At 39.3% G+C, this 20,214-nt stretch overlaps 1 protein-coding gene across 2 annotated transcripts in view; it reads right to left on the bottom strand.

Annotated features, from left to right (window-relative positions):
• The window catches only part of NGLY1 (N-glycanase 1), a 58,073-nt gene that overhangs the window by 14,754 nt on the left and 23,105 nt on the right, over positions 1-20,214 (bottom strand). For both annotated transcript variants that reach the window (XM_082624853.1, XM_082624854.1), the window contains exons 4-8: positions 13,069-13,234; positions 6,233-6,455; positions 3,423-3,544; positions 2,157-2,302; positions 404-514 (exon numbers count right to left, since the gene is read on the bottom strand). In XM_082624853.1, the coding sequence (XP_082480979.1) occupies positions 404-514; positions 2,157-2,302; positions 3,423-3,544; positions 6,233-6,455; positions 13,069-13,234 (768 nt within the window). The remainder of the gene's footprint in view (positions 1-403; positions 515-2,156; positions 2,303-3,422; positions 3,545-6,232; positions 6,456-13,068; positions 13,235-20,214) is intronic.

Here is a 20,214-nt window from a genome sequence, read left to right as displayed (position 1 = left end):
CTCTTGGACCCCCAAGTCCTCTTCCCAGAAATACTCATTGTTATGTTAACAACTTCCCATGACTTGTTCCAGAAATTTCCCTATGTGGACAAGTGTGTGGGTAATTATATTCCAGACACAATGACTTCGAAAAATAAGGCAACATATTTTTTATGTCAACTAGTATATACATAGAAATTTTGTTTCACTGAACTTTGAGATGTGACAATTTAAGGCAAAAAAAACCCCACCTCACAATACTTAAAACAAGTCCTCAAAAATTTTAATTTAAATATTTAAATATTTTTCATTGTAAAATAATGCTACTACTTGAAGAAGAACATCACTGGGTTAAAAATTGGCTATTCTTGATTATATAATATTTCAAATGTCCTTTGAAAAATGACAAATGCCCATCACATACCTGCTTATTAAGTGTATTAATAGTTTCTCGAAGTAACTCTTCTTTAATTTCAGTTCTTCTGGAGATCACCTCTTCATGTTTACAAGAATAGCGCCAAGTGACATCAACCACCTCGAATTATAGGACACAAATATTTAACAAGATTACAACCATCAACATTAATTTGCTAAATACCTAAAATGCATGTAATTCTTAAATAGAATTTTTAAAATGCTGTCCTTTGTTTAACATTTTAAAACCTGTGGAAAAAAAATCGAAGAGAATATGCTTTTTGTTCATTTTCTAACCAGTACACTTCCAAGAAAGACTGTGATTAGGAGATAAAATTTTCAGAACATTTAGCTGTTTATAACTTATCTACAAAGCCGATTTCACAAAATTCAACAAATAAACACTCCATTTTATTGTACTGAATACATAAATTATATATAAATATATTATAGAACTGATTTTTGACAAAGGTACAAGGCCAATTCAGTGGAAAAGGATAACTTTTTCAACAAACGGTGCTAGAACAATTCATTATCCATATGCAAAATAATGAATTTCAATTCACACCTTGGACTATCTACAAAAATTAGCCCAAAATGGATCACAGACACAAGTGTAAAACTAAAAGTGTAAAACTTCTAGAAGAAAATGTAGGAGAAAATCCTTGTGGCTCAGGCTAGGCAAACATCTCTTAGACCTAACATCAAAAAGCAAGATCCACAAAAGAACAAATTGATAAACTGGACTTCATCGATTTCTTCTCTTCAAAAGTCACTGAGAGAATAAAAAGACAAGCCAGATAGGGAGAAAATCCTTGCAAAGCACATACCTAAAAAAGGACTTGTATTCAGAATATATGAAGAACTCTCAAAACTCAAAAATAAGAAAATGAACAACCCAACTAAAAAAAGAAAGGGCAAAGAAGAGAAATGGATGACAAACAAGCCCATAAAAAAGATGCTCAGTGTTGGTCCTCAGGGAAATGCAAATGAAACCACAATGCGTCACCACCGCTTTGTCTACTAAAAAGGGCTAAAATGGAAAAGTCAGACCATACTGTTAGCAAGAATATGGAGAAACTGGGAATTCACACATATTGCTGATGAGAATGCAAAACAGCATCATCGCTTTGGAAAACAGTTGAGCCAGTTTTTTAAAAAGTTAAACAATCACCTACCATACGATTCGGTCATTCCACTAGCAGGCATTTACCAAAGAGAAAAAAGAAAGCATATGCCCATATAAAGACTTGTGCAGCTGTATTTGAAATAGTAAAAAACTGCAAAGTACCCAAATGTCCATCAACAGGCAAATGGATAAACAAAGCCTGGTACATTCGTACGATGGAATACTGCTCAGCAATAAAAAGAATAAATTATTGATACTTGCAAACACGTGGAGGAACCTCAAAATAATTACGATGAGTAAAATAAACCCCACCATCAAAAAGAGTATGTATGATTCCATTTACATACAACTCTGGAAATGCACATTAGTGTATAGTCTCAGAGAGTAGATCTGTGGTTGCCTGGAGAGGGGCAAGAAGGAGCGAGAACGAACACAAGGAAACTCCCAGGATAATGGATGTGTTCACCACCTTGACTGCAAAGGTCATCTCTCAGGCATATACAAATGACAACACTTATTAAATCGTACACTTTAAACATGTGCTGCTTATTTTATGTCAATTATACCTTCAAAGGCTGTCAAAAAAGAAAAAAAAATTTTATTCTTAGAATGCATTTTTTCTCTTCCGTCCTACCTCATCTTTAGAAAATGCGATGATGTAGGACAGCTTCTTGCCCCAGCCGATCTCATAGAGGAGGGGCTTGTCACAGACGTCTTCACATGCGTCACAGTGCAGCCACCGCTGCTGAGAAGGGGAGTACACTTCTGTCCAGACGTGGTCTACGCAAGTGACAGACGAAGACGCGACAGGAGAAAAACAAAAGCTAAGTTTATAAAACCAAGACTTCCAATAACTATATACAAACGCATAAGATGAGAACCACATGATAATCTGCAAGATTCTAAATTTTAGTTAACAAGTGAGCATTTTGTGGCACACAAGACTCTAGAACACCTGCTTTAATTTCTCTTTCTCTTCTTTTTAATAGGGGCAATTCTTGATGACTTTTTTTTTACTTTTTATTTTTATTTTCTGGCTGCGCCATGCGGCATGTGAGATCCTAGCTCCCCAACCAGGGACCGAACCCATGCCCCCTGCAGTGGAAGCATGGAGTCTTAACCACTGGACCACCAAGGAAGTCCCTCTCTCTCTCTGAAATTCTTGCAATTGTTCTGGAAAACCTCCTTTAATACAGTCAGTTTTAGGCTTAATTAAAAATAATGTGAGCTGTAACTCTGAAAAGGGCAAACACATTGAACAACAGCACATAAACCACAGGACTAATGCACACAGTTTGCTAATGTGAAGAGTTAATTCCACTTGGGAACTGTAGGCCAGCAGAGGTCTAACAGAGGATGTCTGGTTACTGATGGTCTCTATTTGACTGTAAGAGAACAATAACTATTAAGTGAAGGTTTCATTTTATCCTAAGAAAATAACAGAAACACAAGTGAAAAAAATCTAAGAAGAAAAACTTTTTAACATGTGACACAAGTTATAACTAAATAAGGACAATATAAATCTCACATGGCTTTTATTATATTTTATTGTATATTAAGATTACTAAATCTTTTACACTAATCTCTACAAAAATGAAGATTTCTACAGAACATTATTACACATGTTCTTATCCATAGAGAAACAGCGCTACTAAAATGTCATGATAAATTGTTAATAAAAAATGTTTAGAGTGTAAAGTACCAGGCAAAATGCTAGGGGTACTAAAAAAAATCCTGTGATCCCCATTAAAAAAAAAAAAAAAAAAGAAAAACCCCACGAGGCTGGGATTACTGCTATTTACAGAAGGCAAATGGAAACACAGACTGACAAGGCGGGACTGTACACCCCAACCTGAAGTCAGCAAGACCACCCTGACCTCTGCCCACACGGCGTCCGCACCTGTGTAATCCCAGACGTAGCGGGCTTCAAAGCCCAGGGCTCTGCAGCACAGTGTGAAACAATTGGCCCACTCCCCGCACCGTCCACATCTTGTTTCCAGAAGTTTCTCGGGATTATTATACCTGGTTTAAAATAACAACAACAAAAAGCTTCGATTCATTATAGAAATCAAGCATTCTAAAGAATTTACATTACCTCTGTGCTAAACAGTAATATTTCTTAACTTCATATTCTTTTTTTTTTTTTTTTGGTGATACGCGGGCCTCTTACTGTTGTGGCCTCTCCCGTTGCGGAGCACAGGCTCCGGATGTGCAGGCTCAGCGGCCATGGCTCACGGGCCCAGCCGCTCCGCGGCATGTGGGATCTTCCTGGACCGGGGCACGAACCCGTGTCCCCTGCATTGGCAGGCGGACTCTCAACCACTGCGCCACCACGGAAGCCCTTAACTTCATATTCTTAAATAACAATTAAAGAGCCTAGAATATGTGAGGCATTGTGCTAGAATCCTGGGTGGAAAATGATTAAACAGTGGTACAGCCTTCAAGGAGCTTATAGTCCTGAGAGAGGAAAGGAGAGAACACAAATCATTTAAATACACAGCAGAATGTGATACCAACCCTACAACAGGTCAGAATTAGTGTCATGGGGGAGGGGGAGGGGAGGAGGGCTTGATCCTGAACTGGGCCTTGAAGGACAGGCAGGATCCGGACAGGCAGATTCTCTAGGAAATCTGCATTAAGCATTAGTGTTACTCTAACAAGTGGTATAATTAGCTCATTGTACTTCAAAGGTAAACAACTTTAACAAACAACTCAAGAAAGATCTTAAAGCTTAGTTGAACTCAGTTTTGCTTAAAATACTATTCTTCTTTCTAACAATCATTTGGATTGAAATTTAATTCTGCTTAACTACTTAAAGGTGCTTGCTAATTTGCAAGTTGTTTTTTGAAATGTGTTGGCAACATTCTTTTAAAAAGTTACTCCAGTTATAAAATTATCATAAAGCTGAAGAACATCAAAATTTGCGTATTGTGTTGAGGATTTTGAGCTAATAAAGCTACTCAGGAAAAGTGCCCAGCTGAGCAGCGATGTCAGCTGTGAATGAACTGTATCTGTAATGACAAGCTGTCTGTCTTCAATCAAGCAGATGCTCTCGCTTGAGCTAAGTTAAATGAATTTATGGTTTAGGTAATGTAATTACTGGAAGAAGTTGCGTGTTAATGTGAAGAAGTAACACCAGTAGGATTAGAGCATCCTACGCCTCCATCTTCTAAACACACTTGTGCCAACTTGAAAGGCTGCTTGGTCTCTAACAATAGTGTTCATCCTCCCAGCCCTACCCAGAGACAAGCACACGGTTAGGAGGGAAAAGAACAACGCTCGGTACAGACACCTTTGTTAGCCTCTGTCTCCCTGTGCACTCACTATCAGTCTACACCCAACTGCTTAGACTTTATGAGGACGGGATTTAATCACAGACATCTTTTATCTTCAAATCTTTGCAAAGTACCTGTGCACACATATGCTGAATGAAAAAATAACCTGCGCTTATTTTAGATAATTATTGGACAGTGGACTCTGTTTATCTTAGACTCTGTATATCACAGGACTGATTCCTCATTAGGACAGAACTGAGTCCCTAAGCCCCCAAAATCAGGTATTTCAAAAACTTGGTATCTTTTCTTGCCTGATAATACAACCAAACTTTACAAGTATGGTCAATTAAGAACATCTGGGGGCTTCCCTGGTGGCACAGTGGTTGGGAGTCCGCCTGCCAATGCAGGGGACGCGGGTTCGTGCCCCGGTCCGGGAGGATCCCGCATGCCGCGGAGCGGCTGGGCCTGTGGGCCATGGCCGCTGGGCCTGCACGTCCGGAGCCTGTGCTCTGCAACAGGAGGGGCCACAGCGGTGAGAGGCCCGCGTACCGCAAAAAAAAAAAAAAAAAAAAAAAAAGAACATCTGATAAGAGACTTACAAATTAAAGGATGGAAAAAGTGAACAGAAAAGTTCCAGTTCCCTTAGTTTAAATTTAGAGATATGAGGGTAGGTTAGGTTGGTAGCAGAGGCCCCTAATTAAACTTCTGTCATTCAAGATAAAATATGATGAGGGGACTTCCCTGGCAGTCCAGTGGTTAGGACTCGGCGCTTCCACTGCAGGGGGCGTGGGTTCGATCCCTGGTCAGGGAACTAAATCCCATGTGCCACACAGAACAGCCAAAAAAAAAAAAAAAAAAAAAAAAAAGATAGTCCTATACTATACTTCAACCTTCCAGATTTCCATCTGATGATTTTGAGTACAGCATTGTATTTACTATCACAATGATCACTATTATTCTAATGTTTTAGCAGTATTTTATGTGTTATCAGTATTATTATTAAAGTTATCAGAAAGTTAAAATTTATGTATTAAAAGAATAAAAATACAAGATTTACAGCATTAAGTTGCTAGGACTGCACTCAATTTATATTCAAGAGTCAACAAACATTTCCTATATAAAGCCAGACAGTAGATGTTTTAGACTGTGCAGACCATATGGTCTCTTTGCCAGTATTCAACTCTTGACATTGTAATATGAAAACAGTTACAAACCATAAGCTATTGAAGCAGCATGGATGTGTCCCAATAAAACTTTATTTACAAAAATAGGATGTGGGCTGGATTGAGCCTGTCAGCCATAGCTCGCTGACCCCTGTCCTAGAGGAATATACTTCTAATAATTAAAATGAAGATTAAAAGTTGATTTAATAAAATTCTCTTCTAACCATCCCAATAAGAGATTATTCTGACTTCACTGTCCAGGGGATGCTCACCTTGGAAAGCGATTGCTGAACTGGCAGGCGTCACAGTAATGATCTTCCACTCTGTTTGCACCCCACTTCCGCTCATCATCACTGGGGAACAATGATTCGCCTCTAGACTTAGTCTGGCCACCACATTTGCTGCACAAAATGTCATCCACCCAGTGAAAAAATTCTTCCTTAAACCAGTGTAAAAGCTCCAGCAAAAGAAAGTCCTCTTCGCTTACATTAGTACCTGAGAAGTTATAACAGAACCAAGTAAGATTTAAAGCAGAAAAAACTAAAAACATCCACGTGCATTTTATCCTCAAATATGAAGCTGAAATATATGAAAACAGAAGATGACCTAAAAGGTCTTCAGAAATAGGATGCGGATAGAATTGTCAGTGTATTGTGAAGCAGGCTGAAATACAATGATGTAATCCACTGCACATTCAAAGCAGTGCGACTTTACTGCATCCTCTGACTGACACCATGCTGAATACAACCACCCCTCAGGGAACTACTGACAGTTTGGAGTTGATCCTGAAGCACCTGTAAGGTATCAAAGTCAGTCTGATTTTGAAAAACATTTTTTTTTTTTTTTTTTGAGATACGCGGGCCTCTCACTGTTGTGGCCTCTCCCGTTGCGGAGCACAGGCTCCGGACGCGCAGGCTCAGCGGCCATGGCTCACGGGCCCAGCCGCTCCGCGGCATGTGGGATCTTCCCGGACCGGGGCACAAACCCGTTTCCCCTGCATCAGCAAGTGGACTCTCAACCACTGTGCCACCAGGGAAGCCCTTGAAAAACATTTTTAAATGACTGCATTATATTTGTTATCAGATATATTCACAAGTAAATATGAAACAATCACAGTATTACAGGCAGAAATCACAGAATTCTGGACACCTTAAAAATCATCCTATTAGCTTTTCTATTAGTGCTTCAACTGTACAATATAATTCACCATCATTCAATATAATTCACAAAACACATAAAAGCACAACCATGTGTTCTTTCTTTCTTTCTATCTATCTATCTATCTATCTAAAACAACCCTAGCAAGTAAGCATGACATATATTATTATATCCACTTTATCAAATAAAAAGATCTCTCTCTCGACCATATTCAAGACAGTGGTATCTCTGGGAAGAAGGAGAGGAGAAAGCAATCTCGGGGACATATATGGGGATTCTCATTCCTATCTTTAATATTTTATTATTAAAAATAATAAAACATATATGAAGGAGATATATGGCATAATGTTAAGATCTAATAAAGTCTGATGCTGGGCACAGGTGTTTGATCTGTTATACGCTATTCTTGTATTTATGTTTGATACGTTTCAAAATAAAAAACTATAGAAGAAAAAAAAAACTACAGAGAATATTAAAAGGCCAAAATACATTATGTTCTTGAAAGGGAAAACTCAAAGTTGTTAACTCTCCGCAAATTAACCTGTACTTTAATGCAATCTCAACTGAAATTACAAAATAATTTTTCATAAACTTTGACAAGCTAACTGCAAAATTCATGTGAAAGGGGAAAGGCACAAAATAGTCAACACAACTTTGACTACAAATGAGATAAATTTGTCTACAGCACATCAAAACACATTACAAAATTCTAATAATTAAAATATTGTGATACTGATAAAGAATAGACAAAGAGATGAATGAAACAAAGCAAAGAGTCCTGAAAGACAGATTTCTAAGTGATACACGGTATTTAATAAAGTTAGCCTTTAAAGTAGTTCTAAGAGGATGGATCATTCAACAAATGGTATTGGGATGAGTAGCTATCCAAATATCAGATCCCTACTACATTCATTCTAATACATATATATAAACACTATACACAGAGAGGGAATATTATAAAAGTAACAGTAGAAGTTTACATTTATGACTTTGGTGTAGAAAACAAAACACAACTGTAAAATCAAAAATGGAAAAAATAATTTTCTCATATTAAAATTTGTAACTTTTGAATTTCAAGGTACACTGAATTAAAGAATACTGAGAGAAAAATGTAATGAGTCTAACAAAGAAAAGTATCCAGAATATATTAAGAATGTCTATAAATCAGTAAGAATATTAACAGAACCCATTAGAAAAATTAGTAAAGTCCATAAAAGAAGTTCAATAATTTCATTAAGTTGAAACAAATACTCCCAGACACTTCTGGTATAAAGGAAGGCAATTTGTTTGGCAGGGATCCACTGTAGTATAAAAGTATCACACACCCTTGATACTTTTATATCTAACCCAGTGAAACATTCCTTCATGTAGGCAGGCATGCTTTACAAGGATCTTCACTGCAGCAGCCTTCAGAACAGGGAAATCTTGGTGTCCATCAGTGGGCAACTGTATAATAACAGTGCATGCACACTACAGAGCATGCACTCTGAGGGAAAATGACTTCCAAGACATGTCAGTAAATGAAAATCACCAAGGAGCTGAATATATGAGAGATGATACACTTTATTAAACCCATGCAACTTTATTTATTTTTATAGATAACTATTTACGGGTGTAAATACACAGGAAAAGATATGAAAAGGAACACATCATGGGATAATAGCTGTTACCTGCAGAAGAGGAGGTGGAGGACGGACTGGCAGGGAGAGTTCAGCTTTTCCTGTACAACATGAAAGTTTCTCAACAAGGAGATACTCATGAATGCTGGACTAAAGATGAACTTTAAGAAAAACAGCACTCTCATCCTGCTTTCTCCAACAAGTCCCTACAGCAGAGTGATCTTTTTAAGAATGCAAGGTAGCTTGAGTCGACTGAAACCCTCCGATGGGTTTCCATCTCATTCAGAATACAACCCAAAGTCGCCACTCTCGTTCTTTCAGCTGGCCCCTGAGGTAGGCCGAAAAATGGCTCCCCAAAAGATATCCACACTCTAACCCCTGGAGCCCGTGAATCCTACCAAAGAAGGCAAAAAAAAAAAAAAAAAAAAAAGTCTCTGCAGATATGATGCAGTTAAGGATTCTGAGACAGGGGGATTATCCTACGTACTAAATGGAGGCCCTAAATGCAATCACACGTGTCCTTTCAAGAGGGAAGCAGTGGGACACTTTACAGAGGGGGAGGTGACGCAGTGGCGGAGGAGCTGGATGTGAAGATGCTGGTCTTCAGGACTGCAGTGGTGCGGCCACAAGCCAGACTGCAGGCAGCCCCCAGAAGCGGACAGGGGCAGGGAGAGCTTCTCCCCTCCAGCCCTGCCCACACCTTGATTTCGGCCCAGGGATACTGATTATGGACTTCTGGCTTCCGGAGCTGTGAGACAGCACTTTCCTGCTGTTTCAAGGAGCCAAGTTTGTGGTAATTTGCTACAGCAGCACAGGAAACTAATGTACCCCCTTTGCCTCTCTCAGCTTTCTGTCTTGCTCCTTCTGCTACGCCATGCGCCCTCCTTCCATCCCTTAAACATGCCAAGCTCACTCCCACCCACGGAGCCTTTGCAGTTGCCAATGCCTCTACCAGAAAAGATGTGTTCCTTCTTTCCTACTTACATTAAAACGCCATTATACTGCCCTTATATTTTCAAGTGTGAAAGGATATACAGTTGACCCTTGATCAATGCAGGGGTTACGGGTGCTGATCCCCCCCACGCAGTGGAAAATCCATGTATAACTTTACAGTCAGCCCTCTGCGGTTCCACATCCACAGATTCAACCAACCTTGGACCATGTACTACTGTAGTATGTATTTAGAGAAAAAAAATCTGCGTGTAAGTGGGCCCGCACAGTTCAAACTGTGTTGTTCAAGGGTCAACTGTATACACAATCTTAGAAGCTGCATTCTGATGTGATGAAATTATGGATGGCTTATCTTCCCCCTGTTTTCTGAATTTTCTACATAAAACAGGTATTACTTTTATAATTAGAGGGAAAAAAATGCCAGGGCAAACGTCAGCAGGGACATTGCTAACTACATCTCCTCTGCAGGGCTCAGCACACACATAACATGACAGTAAGTACCTGCTAAATAGGCATGTATGTCAGGCATCACGTACAGGACCACAGTACTTTGAAATGGACAGAGCCTCCGTGACCACATACTGATAAGCATCCTTGTTTTATAAATAGAAAAAAAACAAAAAACTCTGTTAATTCAAGAGGAGGAAGAACTGTTTCAAGGTCTCACAACAAACCTGTAGCTTAAATAAGTTTGGGGAAAGGGCACTTCCCTCACTCTAGGCCCCTCTGGCCTTCCTGGCTCACCTATGGGGGGTGGGTCACAGGCCCGAGCATAAGGCCACCTAAAACACTGAGATTTAACCCTAAGATGACAGAATGCTCCTCTCCCACACCTCACCACCACACCAACAGGACTCCGGTACAACAATAGGGGATGATTACAACTAAACCATCTGCAGGATGCAGACTCGAGCTAAGGAGGGGTCCTTAGGGAAACCCACAGACAACAGAGGGACCCCAAGAACACCAGAGGAACCCAAAGCCCCTGACACTTATAGCAAACATTAAACACAATGTTGTTAACGGTGTCCAATTCCTAGTAAAATGGACATTTACACCTTTCACAAAAGGCCTGTTCACCTCAGTTCCTATTACATAATACATCGTATCCAACATTTAACAAAAAATCATGAGGTATGCTAAAAGGCAAGGAAAAACCTGAAGGCAAGAAAAAAGTCTGAAGAGATAAAGCAAGCATCAGAACCACTCACATATGGCACAAAATTTGGAATTAGGGAAGTTAAAATTACTATGATTAATATGTTTGGGGCGCTAATGAGAAAGGTAGACAACATGTAGGAACAATGTAAGCAGAAGGATGGAAACTCTAAAAAAATGCTAGAAACCAAAACTGCTCTAACAGAGATAAAGAATGCCTTTCACGGGCTCATTAGTAGACTGGACACAGCCAAGGAAACAATCACTGAGCCTGAAGACAGGTCAACAGAAACATCCCAAACTGAAAATCAAAGAGGAAAAAAGAGAATAAAAACAAACAAAGGAACAAAACACCTGGAACATCCAATTATGGTGGGAGAATTTAAAAAATGGACCAGAACATCTAACAATGGTGGGAAACAGTTGATAAATAAAGGTAGAACAGGATACCCTATTTTGGAATATCAGAAGGAAAAGAAAGAGAGAAAAGAGCAGAAGAGATATCTGAAGTAATGATGGCCGAGAATGTTCCAAAATTAATGAGGCACCAAACCACAGATCTGGGACGCTCAGAAAACACCAACCAGGGTAAGTACCAAAAAACTACACATATGCACATCATATGCAAACTGAAGAGAACTAAAAACATAGAGAAAATCCTGAGTGAAGCTGGGGATGGAGGGGGAGGTGAGGGGCATAGGTGGGAGAAACCTAAAGAAGAATAAAGATAGAAATTACGGTAGACTTCTCCTCATAAACAAGCAGGCAGCAGAGTGAATAGAAATTTAAAGTGTCATTGACAGAAAAAACCCCCACCAACCTAGAATTCTACATCCCAGTGATATTATCCTTCAACAGTGAAGGAGAAATAAAGACTTTCCGAGGCAGAGAAAAACTGAGGGACTTCACCTCTAGTATACCTGCCCTGAAAGAAACAGTGAAAGAAGTTCTTCGGGAAGAAGAAAGTGATGGTCATAAACTCCGGCCTGCATCCAGGAAGAGCATCAGGGGAAGAATGAATGAAGGTAACATAAAATCTGTTATTTTTCTCATTCTTACTTAGTCTAAAAAGTAACTGCTTAAATAATAACAATAGCAATGTACTGAGTGATTACAGTGTCTGGGTAAGTGAAATGAATGACAGCAGAGTCTCAAGGGACGGGAAGGAAGAACTGAGACTTCTGTTGAAACGTATCCGCACTACGCGCGAAGCAGCATAATGCTTCTGAAGGAGGGGGAGGGGTAAATGGGGAGTCTGGGATTAACATACACACACCACTATATATAAAATAGATAAACAACAAGGACCTGCTGTATAGCACAGGGAACTCTACTCAATACTCTACAATAAGCTGCATGGGAAAAGAATCTGAAAAAGAATAGATATATGTATCTGTATAACTAAATCAATTTGCTGTGCACCTGAAACTAACAACATTATCAATCAACTATACTCCAATATAAGATAAAATTTTTTTTAATTGGAAAAAAAATGTTTATTGTAAACTAGGGCAACCACCAAAAAAATACTACAGAACCCCCTAGAAAGGACAGTATTAAGAAATGACTTAACAGATAAAAACCAATTACATAAAAATCAAAGTAAAAATGCTGAAGTTGGAAAAATTTAACAACTAAAATCCTAAGACCATTAATGAAAACAACAAATAATTATTGCTTGATGAATGTGGCAGGCCCTGTTCTGAGCCATTTACATGTACTATCTTAGTTATCTCTTAAAATTATCATTCCTATTTTCAAATGAAGAAACTGAGGTATGGAGATTAAATTACTTGCTCAGTGATGCACAGTAAGAGTCAGAGCTGAATTTATACCCAGGTAGCTGGCTTCTATATCCACGCTCTTTATCAGTAACTGTCTATTAAAGGGAGTCAGTGGTCTAATCACATGAATTAATTTTGAGTAAGGTTTTTCTCCAATTCACATTAAAATCTTCTAATAATGCCATCATACATTCCATGGACTAAAGTTCTACTATATCTGAAAAAAAATCACATATAAATGATTAAACTGCAAATACACATTCCAGTGTGCATGAGGTGTATGCAATAAAAAATTATACTACTGTTGTACTTCTTAAAAATCCAAATAGAACTGGGTTACGTATTTACAACATAAACAGCAAAAGGCACCATGTCAGTGTTCCCATTTATTTAGCAATGATGCATATTGAGCAATGAATGGTTATGTAAAGCCACTACCTTTATCCAATTTTCTAGCTCTAGATAACTTTTCTTGTGATCTCCTTTTTAGTTCTTGGACTGGAATGCAAGCCAGCACTTTCTCCTGGACAGCAAGGTTCTCATAGACCAGTACATGCTGAATGTTGGACTGAAGAGCTTTTAGAATGATTGAATCACCAGTAACCTAACAGAAAGAAAATAATGAAATTAGCTTTTCTCCATATGCTATAAAAATAATAACACTGGTTCTATGTTAAACATAATAAAAAAACACGGGTTCTATGATTTCATAGATAAAGAATGTATGGATTCATTGAAATATAATAGTTATACCCAAAACCTTTACAAAATCAGTATTAGGAGACAGCCATAGCTGTATCACAGTCTAAGACATGTCTATATTTTCATCTGAAAGTATGTTATTGAGGATATAAATCTTTAGGCAGGGATATGTTGAACTCTTGACCACACACCTGGAACAAGACAGCACTCTAAGCAATGCATCTGACAGCTGTTTCCACTTCAAATCCCTGTAAATGACATTTTTTTAAAAACTTTATACCACATTAGCTAACGAGGACTACTCTCAAGGGATCAGGAATTTTGAGAAATTCCTGAGAGGAAAGGCAGATGCAAATGGACTAAAGGAAGAAACAATGGCAATATGCCCTCTAGAGAAAGTGGTTATAAAAACTAAGAAAAAGTTCTCAAAATCATCCCAAGGAGAGAGGAGCCTGAGGACCCGCAGAGCAGGAAGGGGCCTTGGAGGGAGCGTGAGGAAGGCTGCTGGGCTCCACGGGAGGAACAGCTAGACATTTTGGTCACCACTGTCAACAAAAAAGTGTGTCTCTGAGCAGTGAGGGTAGACGCTTAGACTTCTAAAAGGAAGGAGGAGTGCCCCGGCTCAGAAGAGGCGCTGCTCAGGCAAAGCCCACCTGGCGGCATGTCCTGCCCCTCCCCACAGTGGCTGAAACCACATGCGGTATTCACAGGTAGGCTAGCAGGGACTCTCAGACCCCTGTGAATCTACAACAACCCGTACTGTTGAGAAGATGCACTAGAATCAACAGCAGAAGAAGGAACCCTGTGGCAATGGCAGCAAATACAGAAAAAGACTAAAAAAAAGTCTATCTTTTTTTTTTTTTTTTTTTTTTTGCGGTATGCGGGCCTCTCACTGTTGGGCCCTCTCCCGTTGCGGAACAAAGGCTCCGGACGCGCAGGCTCAGCGGCCATGACTCACGGGCCCAGCCACTCTGCGGCATGTGGGATCTTCCCAGACCGGGGCACGAACCCGTGCCCCCTGCACCGGCAGGCGGACGTTCAACCACTGCGCCATCAGGGAAGCCCAAAAAAGTCTATCTTTAGAAATGCAAGAGTATACTGGAGTCAGAGAAAGAAAACTATGGATCCTGGAAATTAAAAATGTAAACACTGAAATGAAGCACAGATGGTGGGTCAAACAGCAGAACAAACACAGCTAAGTGATCAATCAATGAGAAGATTGAGACAGTTTCTGCGGCTGCAGTACAAAAGAACAAACAGACACTGAGGATAAACCCCCAAACTTCCCAAATCCAGCTAACAGGAAGTCTAGAAAGTAGAGTAGAAAAAAATGGAAGAAAAAACTTCTCCAAGAAATAATGGAAAATTTCTGAGAGTTGAAGAAAGAGCCAGTGTGAATGGGAAAACAAAAACAAAAACTGTACCAGGTATGTAACAGTGACATTTCATGACAATAAGCATTAAAAACAAAATACTAAAGCCTTCAATGATATCAGACATCTCACTGGAAACAACGGAGCAAAATCTCTGAAATACTGAGGGAAAATGAGAACATATGACGCATACCCAGGCAAACCAATTACATAGAAGGGCAAAATAAACACATTTTCTGATATGTAACAATGCAGAAAATATATCACTCCCAAATCCTATTTTAAAAAATTATTAGAAAAGTTATTGTCCCCCCCATATATAGTATAGCCAAAGTTAATAAACAGAACACCAAGGAGTAGAACCTGGGATAAAAGAGCAGGAGCGAGTTAAATAAAAACCAAACGAACTAGTTAAACTTAAGTTCCGATTGTTATAAATAAATAATAATAATTGAAAAGCAAAATCTCCTAAGAAAGGTGGCAGGGAAGGGAGAAGAGTAAATCCTTTCTGAGGTTCCTGTCTTGTTGTAAGATGTTGGCAGAAAAATATAAAGTAAATACTTGCATTAGAAATTGAAAGAGAATAATTAGAAGACTAAAAGGAGGATACTTAACTTCCTAATTTTTAGAGGGAAAATAATGGAAGAAAACTTGATCAATCTAAACAAAAATAGAAAAAGAAAAAAAAAACAAGAAGGACACAGACAACACAAAATAAGGTGTCAGAAGTAAGTTCAAACATATTAGAATTACAGTAAATAGGAATGGATTAACCTGTTTATTAAAAGGCAGAGACAGATTAATTTAAAAAATAAAGACCATTACCAAATACTTACTGTAATGTCAGGCACTGTATCAAGCACTGGGCATGGGTGCACAAAACAGATATCATCACTTTACAGTCTGAAGGGGAAGGCATTAAACAAGAAACGACAGAATCTTCACGTGAAGTCGACAAATGTTTGTGTGTAAATGTGTGTGTGCATATGTGTTAGATGATGGAAAAATAATGGAGACCAAACCAGACAAGGACATTATCCTCCCAGAGTAGGGAGTCTGTGGACACAGAAACAAATATTGCTACAATGATGCTAATTTAGTCAAATATTTAAGGAGCCTTTATTACCTGTTAGGTACGGGGGATATAACGGTTAGACAGTTTATTCATATGTATGGTAAGAGTTATAAAGCAAACACAAAGGACAGTGTAACTGTACAACTAGAATTCCCTGGAGAAATGATATTTGCAGTAAAACATGAAGGATGAGAAGCAGCTGGTAACCAGGGAAGGGAGAAGACCATTCCTGTCACAGGGAGCAATGTGTAGGTAGCCGGGGAGTCTGCACAGGGGGATACACTTAACACGCTGTGAAGGATCAGAGAGAAAGTCAGTGTGTCTGGAGCACAGAGCACCCAGGGGAAATGATGGAGTGAGACAGCTGAGCAAGAAGTTGGGCTGGTGAAGCATCTAGATCTTCCCTGTCTCTTTCCACTGTAATGGGGAGCTATTAAAGAGACCTAAGCAAGGGAGTAAAATGATCAGATTTGTGTTCTCTGAGTCTGACACCAGCTGTAGGCGGGAGAAAGCAGGCCTCAGAAGACTCACTGGGGGACCACGGCCGAACTCTGAGGGAGTGGAGGCTTAAACCAGGGTGGGGACAGAGGTGGTAGAATAGTGAATGGATACGAAACACACGTAGGAAGTAGAATCAACAAATCCTAGTGACTGAACCGTGGGGTCAGGGGGCAGTTAGGAAAGTAGAAAAATATGTGGGAATGATCCACATATGAGCAACTGGGTCAATGGTTGAACCACTTATAATAGGAGAAAAACCAGGAGATTGGTCAACTGAGCTGAAAACTACGAATGGTCAAATAAAAATGAACTGAAAAAAGTCCATTAAATTTAGCAGCATGGAGATCACTGATGATCTTAGTAATAAGATTTGTAAGTGTTAATAAGGAAAACAAGTTTTAAGAGACTCAGTGGTATAAGTGGTGTCCCGAAGTGGGCCAGGTGCCCCAAAGGAGCTGTACAAAGTGGTCCACCGGGATAGGGACAGAAAATATTACAACTTCTATTTATATGATTTTTTTTTGTCCAAAAAGTAAAGCAATTAAGTTATTATAATATTTAATATTTGGATCAGTGGTGGCTCCCTCCCAGGCTACAGAAGCCATCCTGAGGGAAGAAACTCCCACAAAGTGGAGGGGTTCACAGTGGCACGCTCACTCCTACTTCTGCTCCCACGATGCTACAAACTTCTGCAGTTCAAATGTGCCTGGTTCAGCGGACTTACAGATTATACTATGCGGTTTTAACTAATTTAACCCTCAACCTGGCTTAAAAAAGATTTCAAAGACCTCTAGGCACTGAGGCTAATACTTACAATGTAAGCACATGTGGAGTGTTACAAGAAGAAAATGGCAGGGCTAACCCATCTATTTTTTTAGTATGAGCCCCTTCAACAGCCATATTTTAATGTCCCCCCCCAAAATCACAATCTACTGAGATCTGACAAACAAAATGATCAAGAGTATTTAAAATAAGACATGTCTACATTCTTGAAATGATATAGTGTTAATACGTTTTTTAAATTAAAAATGTTACTTATTTTCTAGCTCCTCTTTACATTGTTTTATAATGTATCGAGTACACTAGCATACTAGTATATGTATATAATTTATAAACAAATAAATACACATTGAGAGGACATGCTCAGAAATGTTTTACTGACGGGGCACATGTTAGAATGAGGAGACCTGCAATACAAGTACATGAGGAGTACAGATGCCGGGATGCGTACCGGGGATTCTCCCTGAAACTTGCTGTGAAGAGGAAGTGAGAAATACAGGAATGCACGATCCAGGGATACTTGTGTGATGGCTTGTTTCTAAGAATTACATGAGAGGTTCATAAACGTTAATCTGCTGGCGAAGAATGCACGTTTCCAAGTTCCCCCCTCTCTTTCTGGCTCAGCCTGTCTGGGGTTTGTCCAGGAATCTGTGTGTCCAGGTTATTCTGATGCCAATGGTCCAACCTTAGATGAAAACTGGCCTAAAGCAAGGTTTCAATGCCACTGAGAAGAATCTCCAAGAAAAGGGACAGGTCAAGACTGCACAGTCCACCTGCAATCCCACGGTGAACAGAGGAGAGGAACACAGGTACAGAGGACGGGCTGGCCTTTAGTAGGTACAGACACATTTACTCTACTAACAGATGACAGAAGAGATGGGGTAGACCTGAAGGTGGGAAACCCAGGGCATCCACAGCAGGAAGGAGTGTGCTTTTTACCAGAATTGATACAGAAACAAACAAACGAGCAAACAGGATGTCTCCATTTTTACTTGAAAGAATTCCTATAGAGACCCTTACAGTTGTTATTTATTTATTTATTTATTTTTACACACAGATTTTCATTTACTGAGAGGGTAAGAACTCATCCAGAGAATTTTTATTTTCATTTTTCACTCTGGAAATTACCTCCTTCACTGTGGTTTTTAATGGCACTCAAACGATCTTGAAGAATAAAGTTTATTTTCTTTGCCTTATTTCTTTAAATACTCATTGGCACAGTGTCAAAAAAACTAATGCATAAAAATAAAAGTTTGCTGATTGCATGGCCATTATAGCAGCTGGGTAACCATGTAGATGAAGCAACAGTTAATTGCTTAAGAGTTAAAAGTTATTTGGAATACAAATGGGAGTTTAAAATGTGAAATCTGTTTTAGAGCAAAAAAGATTTTTTTCTTCACTAATCGTACCTGGATTCCAATTATTTGGTTTCTAATGTGAGATATTTAAGACTCTTTATAAGAAAACAAGTACAATGTGTATTTTTGTCAAATCACACAAAATAGAAGCAGTGATAGAAGCAGTGGAATCTGGATCAGCAAATTTACTTCTTTAGTAAAGGACAAGGCTTCTCAAGCCCACCAGCCCTCTTTCTACCTTTTTACAACCCTTTGCTTCAATGGCTTTTAAATTTAGAACCTGTTTTCTTAACATAAACGTTTAGTTTAATAAATTTTAACAATAGTTTTAATCAACTTGTGACTTCAATAAACATTTCTTATAAAAACCGCTTTATTCTATTTGTAACAGTAATAAATGTTGCAGAAAGTTTTCAGGAAATACTGAATGGTATAAATAATATGAAATCACTATAATTTCACCACTCAGAGAAAATTATAGCTAAAATATCTGTGTAAAGCTTTCCAGACCTTTTAAAATTTAACATATTTATGTAAGTGCGTTTTTAATAAGCAAAATGGAAATACACACATACACACAACATATGTTGTTTAATTTTGGAATTCTTAGTTTACCTTTTTTCACCACATAATAATTGTCTTCATGTCAAAATATACCACATCATCATTTCTAAAGGATATTAAGAATGCCAATTTAAATGTGTCATAATTGCCCATTGAAAGTACGTAAATATATGTTACTTTTAAGAATGGTTCACGAACAAGAAATTGAACATTTAAATCTTGTGTCCAAAGGAGACAAGGAGGAAATTTCTTCTCTTACAAAGTCTGCATATAGATCCAGACTAAGAAGTTGTCTTATGAGATTTAAATAGTTTAAAGATCGACTAACTCAGAGGTGCACAGCCAGGGGAAGAAGACGCCAGGGCGGCCAGGAGGCTGAACCTGAGTGCTCCTCATGGTGGGCTCCTACCGTTTTAAGTCTGCATTTGACGATTCTGTAATTCTGACTTAACTCTTTAACATCTTCAAGATGGAACAAATTTGACTTTGATGTGGAGACTAGAGAAGAGCTTTGCATATAACAAGCAGAATTGGTGTCAATTTAAAATTATAAACAGAACAGAGAGGAGACAAGATGGTGGAGCAGAAGGACCTGAGATCATCTCCTCTCAGGAAAACACCAAAATCACAACTAACTGCCGAACAACCATGGACGAAAAAGACTGGAACCTACCAAAAAAGATATTCTACATCCAAAGACAAAGAAGAAGCCACAGTGAGGTGGTAGGAGGGGCGCTTTTGCTGTGTAATCGAATCCCACACCCACCAGGTAGGCAACCCACAAACTGGAAAATAATTATTTCGCAGAGGTTCTCCCACAGGAGTGAGACTTCTGAGCCCCATGTCAGGCTCTCCAGCCTGGGGGTCTCACATCAGGAGGAGGAGCCCCCAGAGCATTTGGCTTTGAAGGCCAGCAGGGTTTGAGTAAGAGCTCCCACAGGACTGGGGGAAACAGAGGCTCTACTCTTGGAGGGGACACACAAGGCTTCACGTGCACTGGGACCCAGGGCAAAGCAGTGACATCATATTAGCCTGGGCCAGACCTACCTGTGGGTCTAGGAGGGTCTCCTGGGGAGGCGGGGGTCAGCTGTGGCTCATGTAGGCTCCAGTGCTGGGACACCTCAGTCCAAGCAACCAGCAGGGTGGGAATACAGCCCCACCCATGAGCAGACAGGCTGCCTAAAGACGTCCTGAGCACACAGACACCTCTAAACACACCCCTTGACACGGC

The sequence above is a fragment of the Mesoplodon mirus genome (assembly GCF_964341445.2).
Source record: "Mesoplodon mirus genome assembly, chromosome: 6".
NCBI classification, from domain to species: Eukaryota; Metazoa; Chordata; class Mammalia; order Artiodactyla; family Ziphiidae; genus Mesoplodon; species Mesoplodon mirus.
Note: the sequence above shows the minus strand (reverse complement) of the source record. Positions and strands in the feature narration are given on the sequence as shown.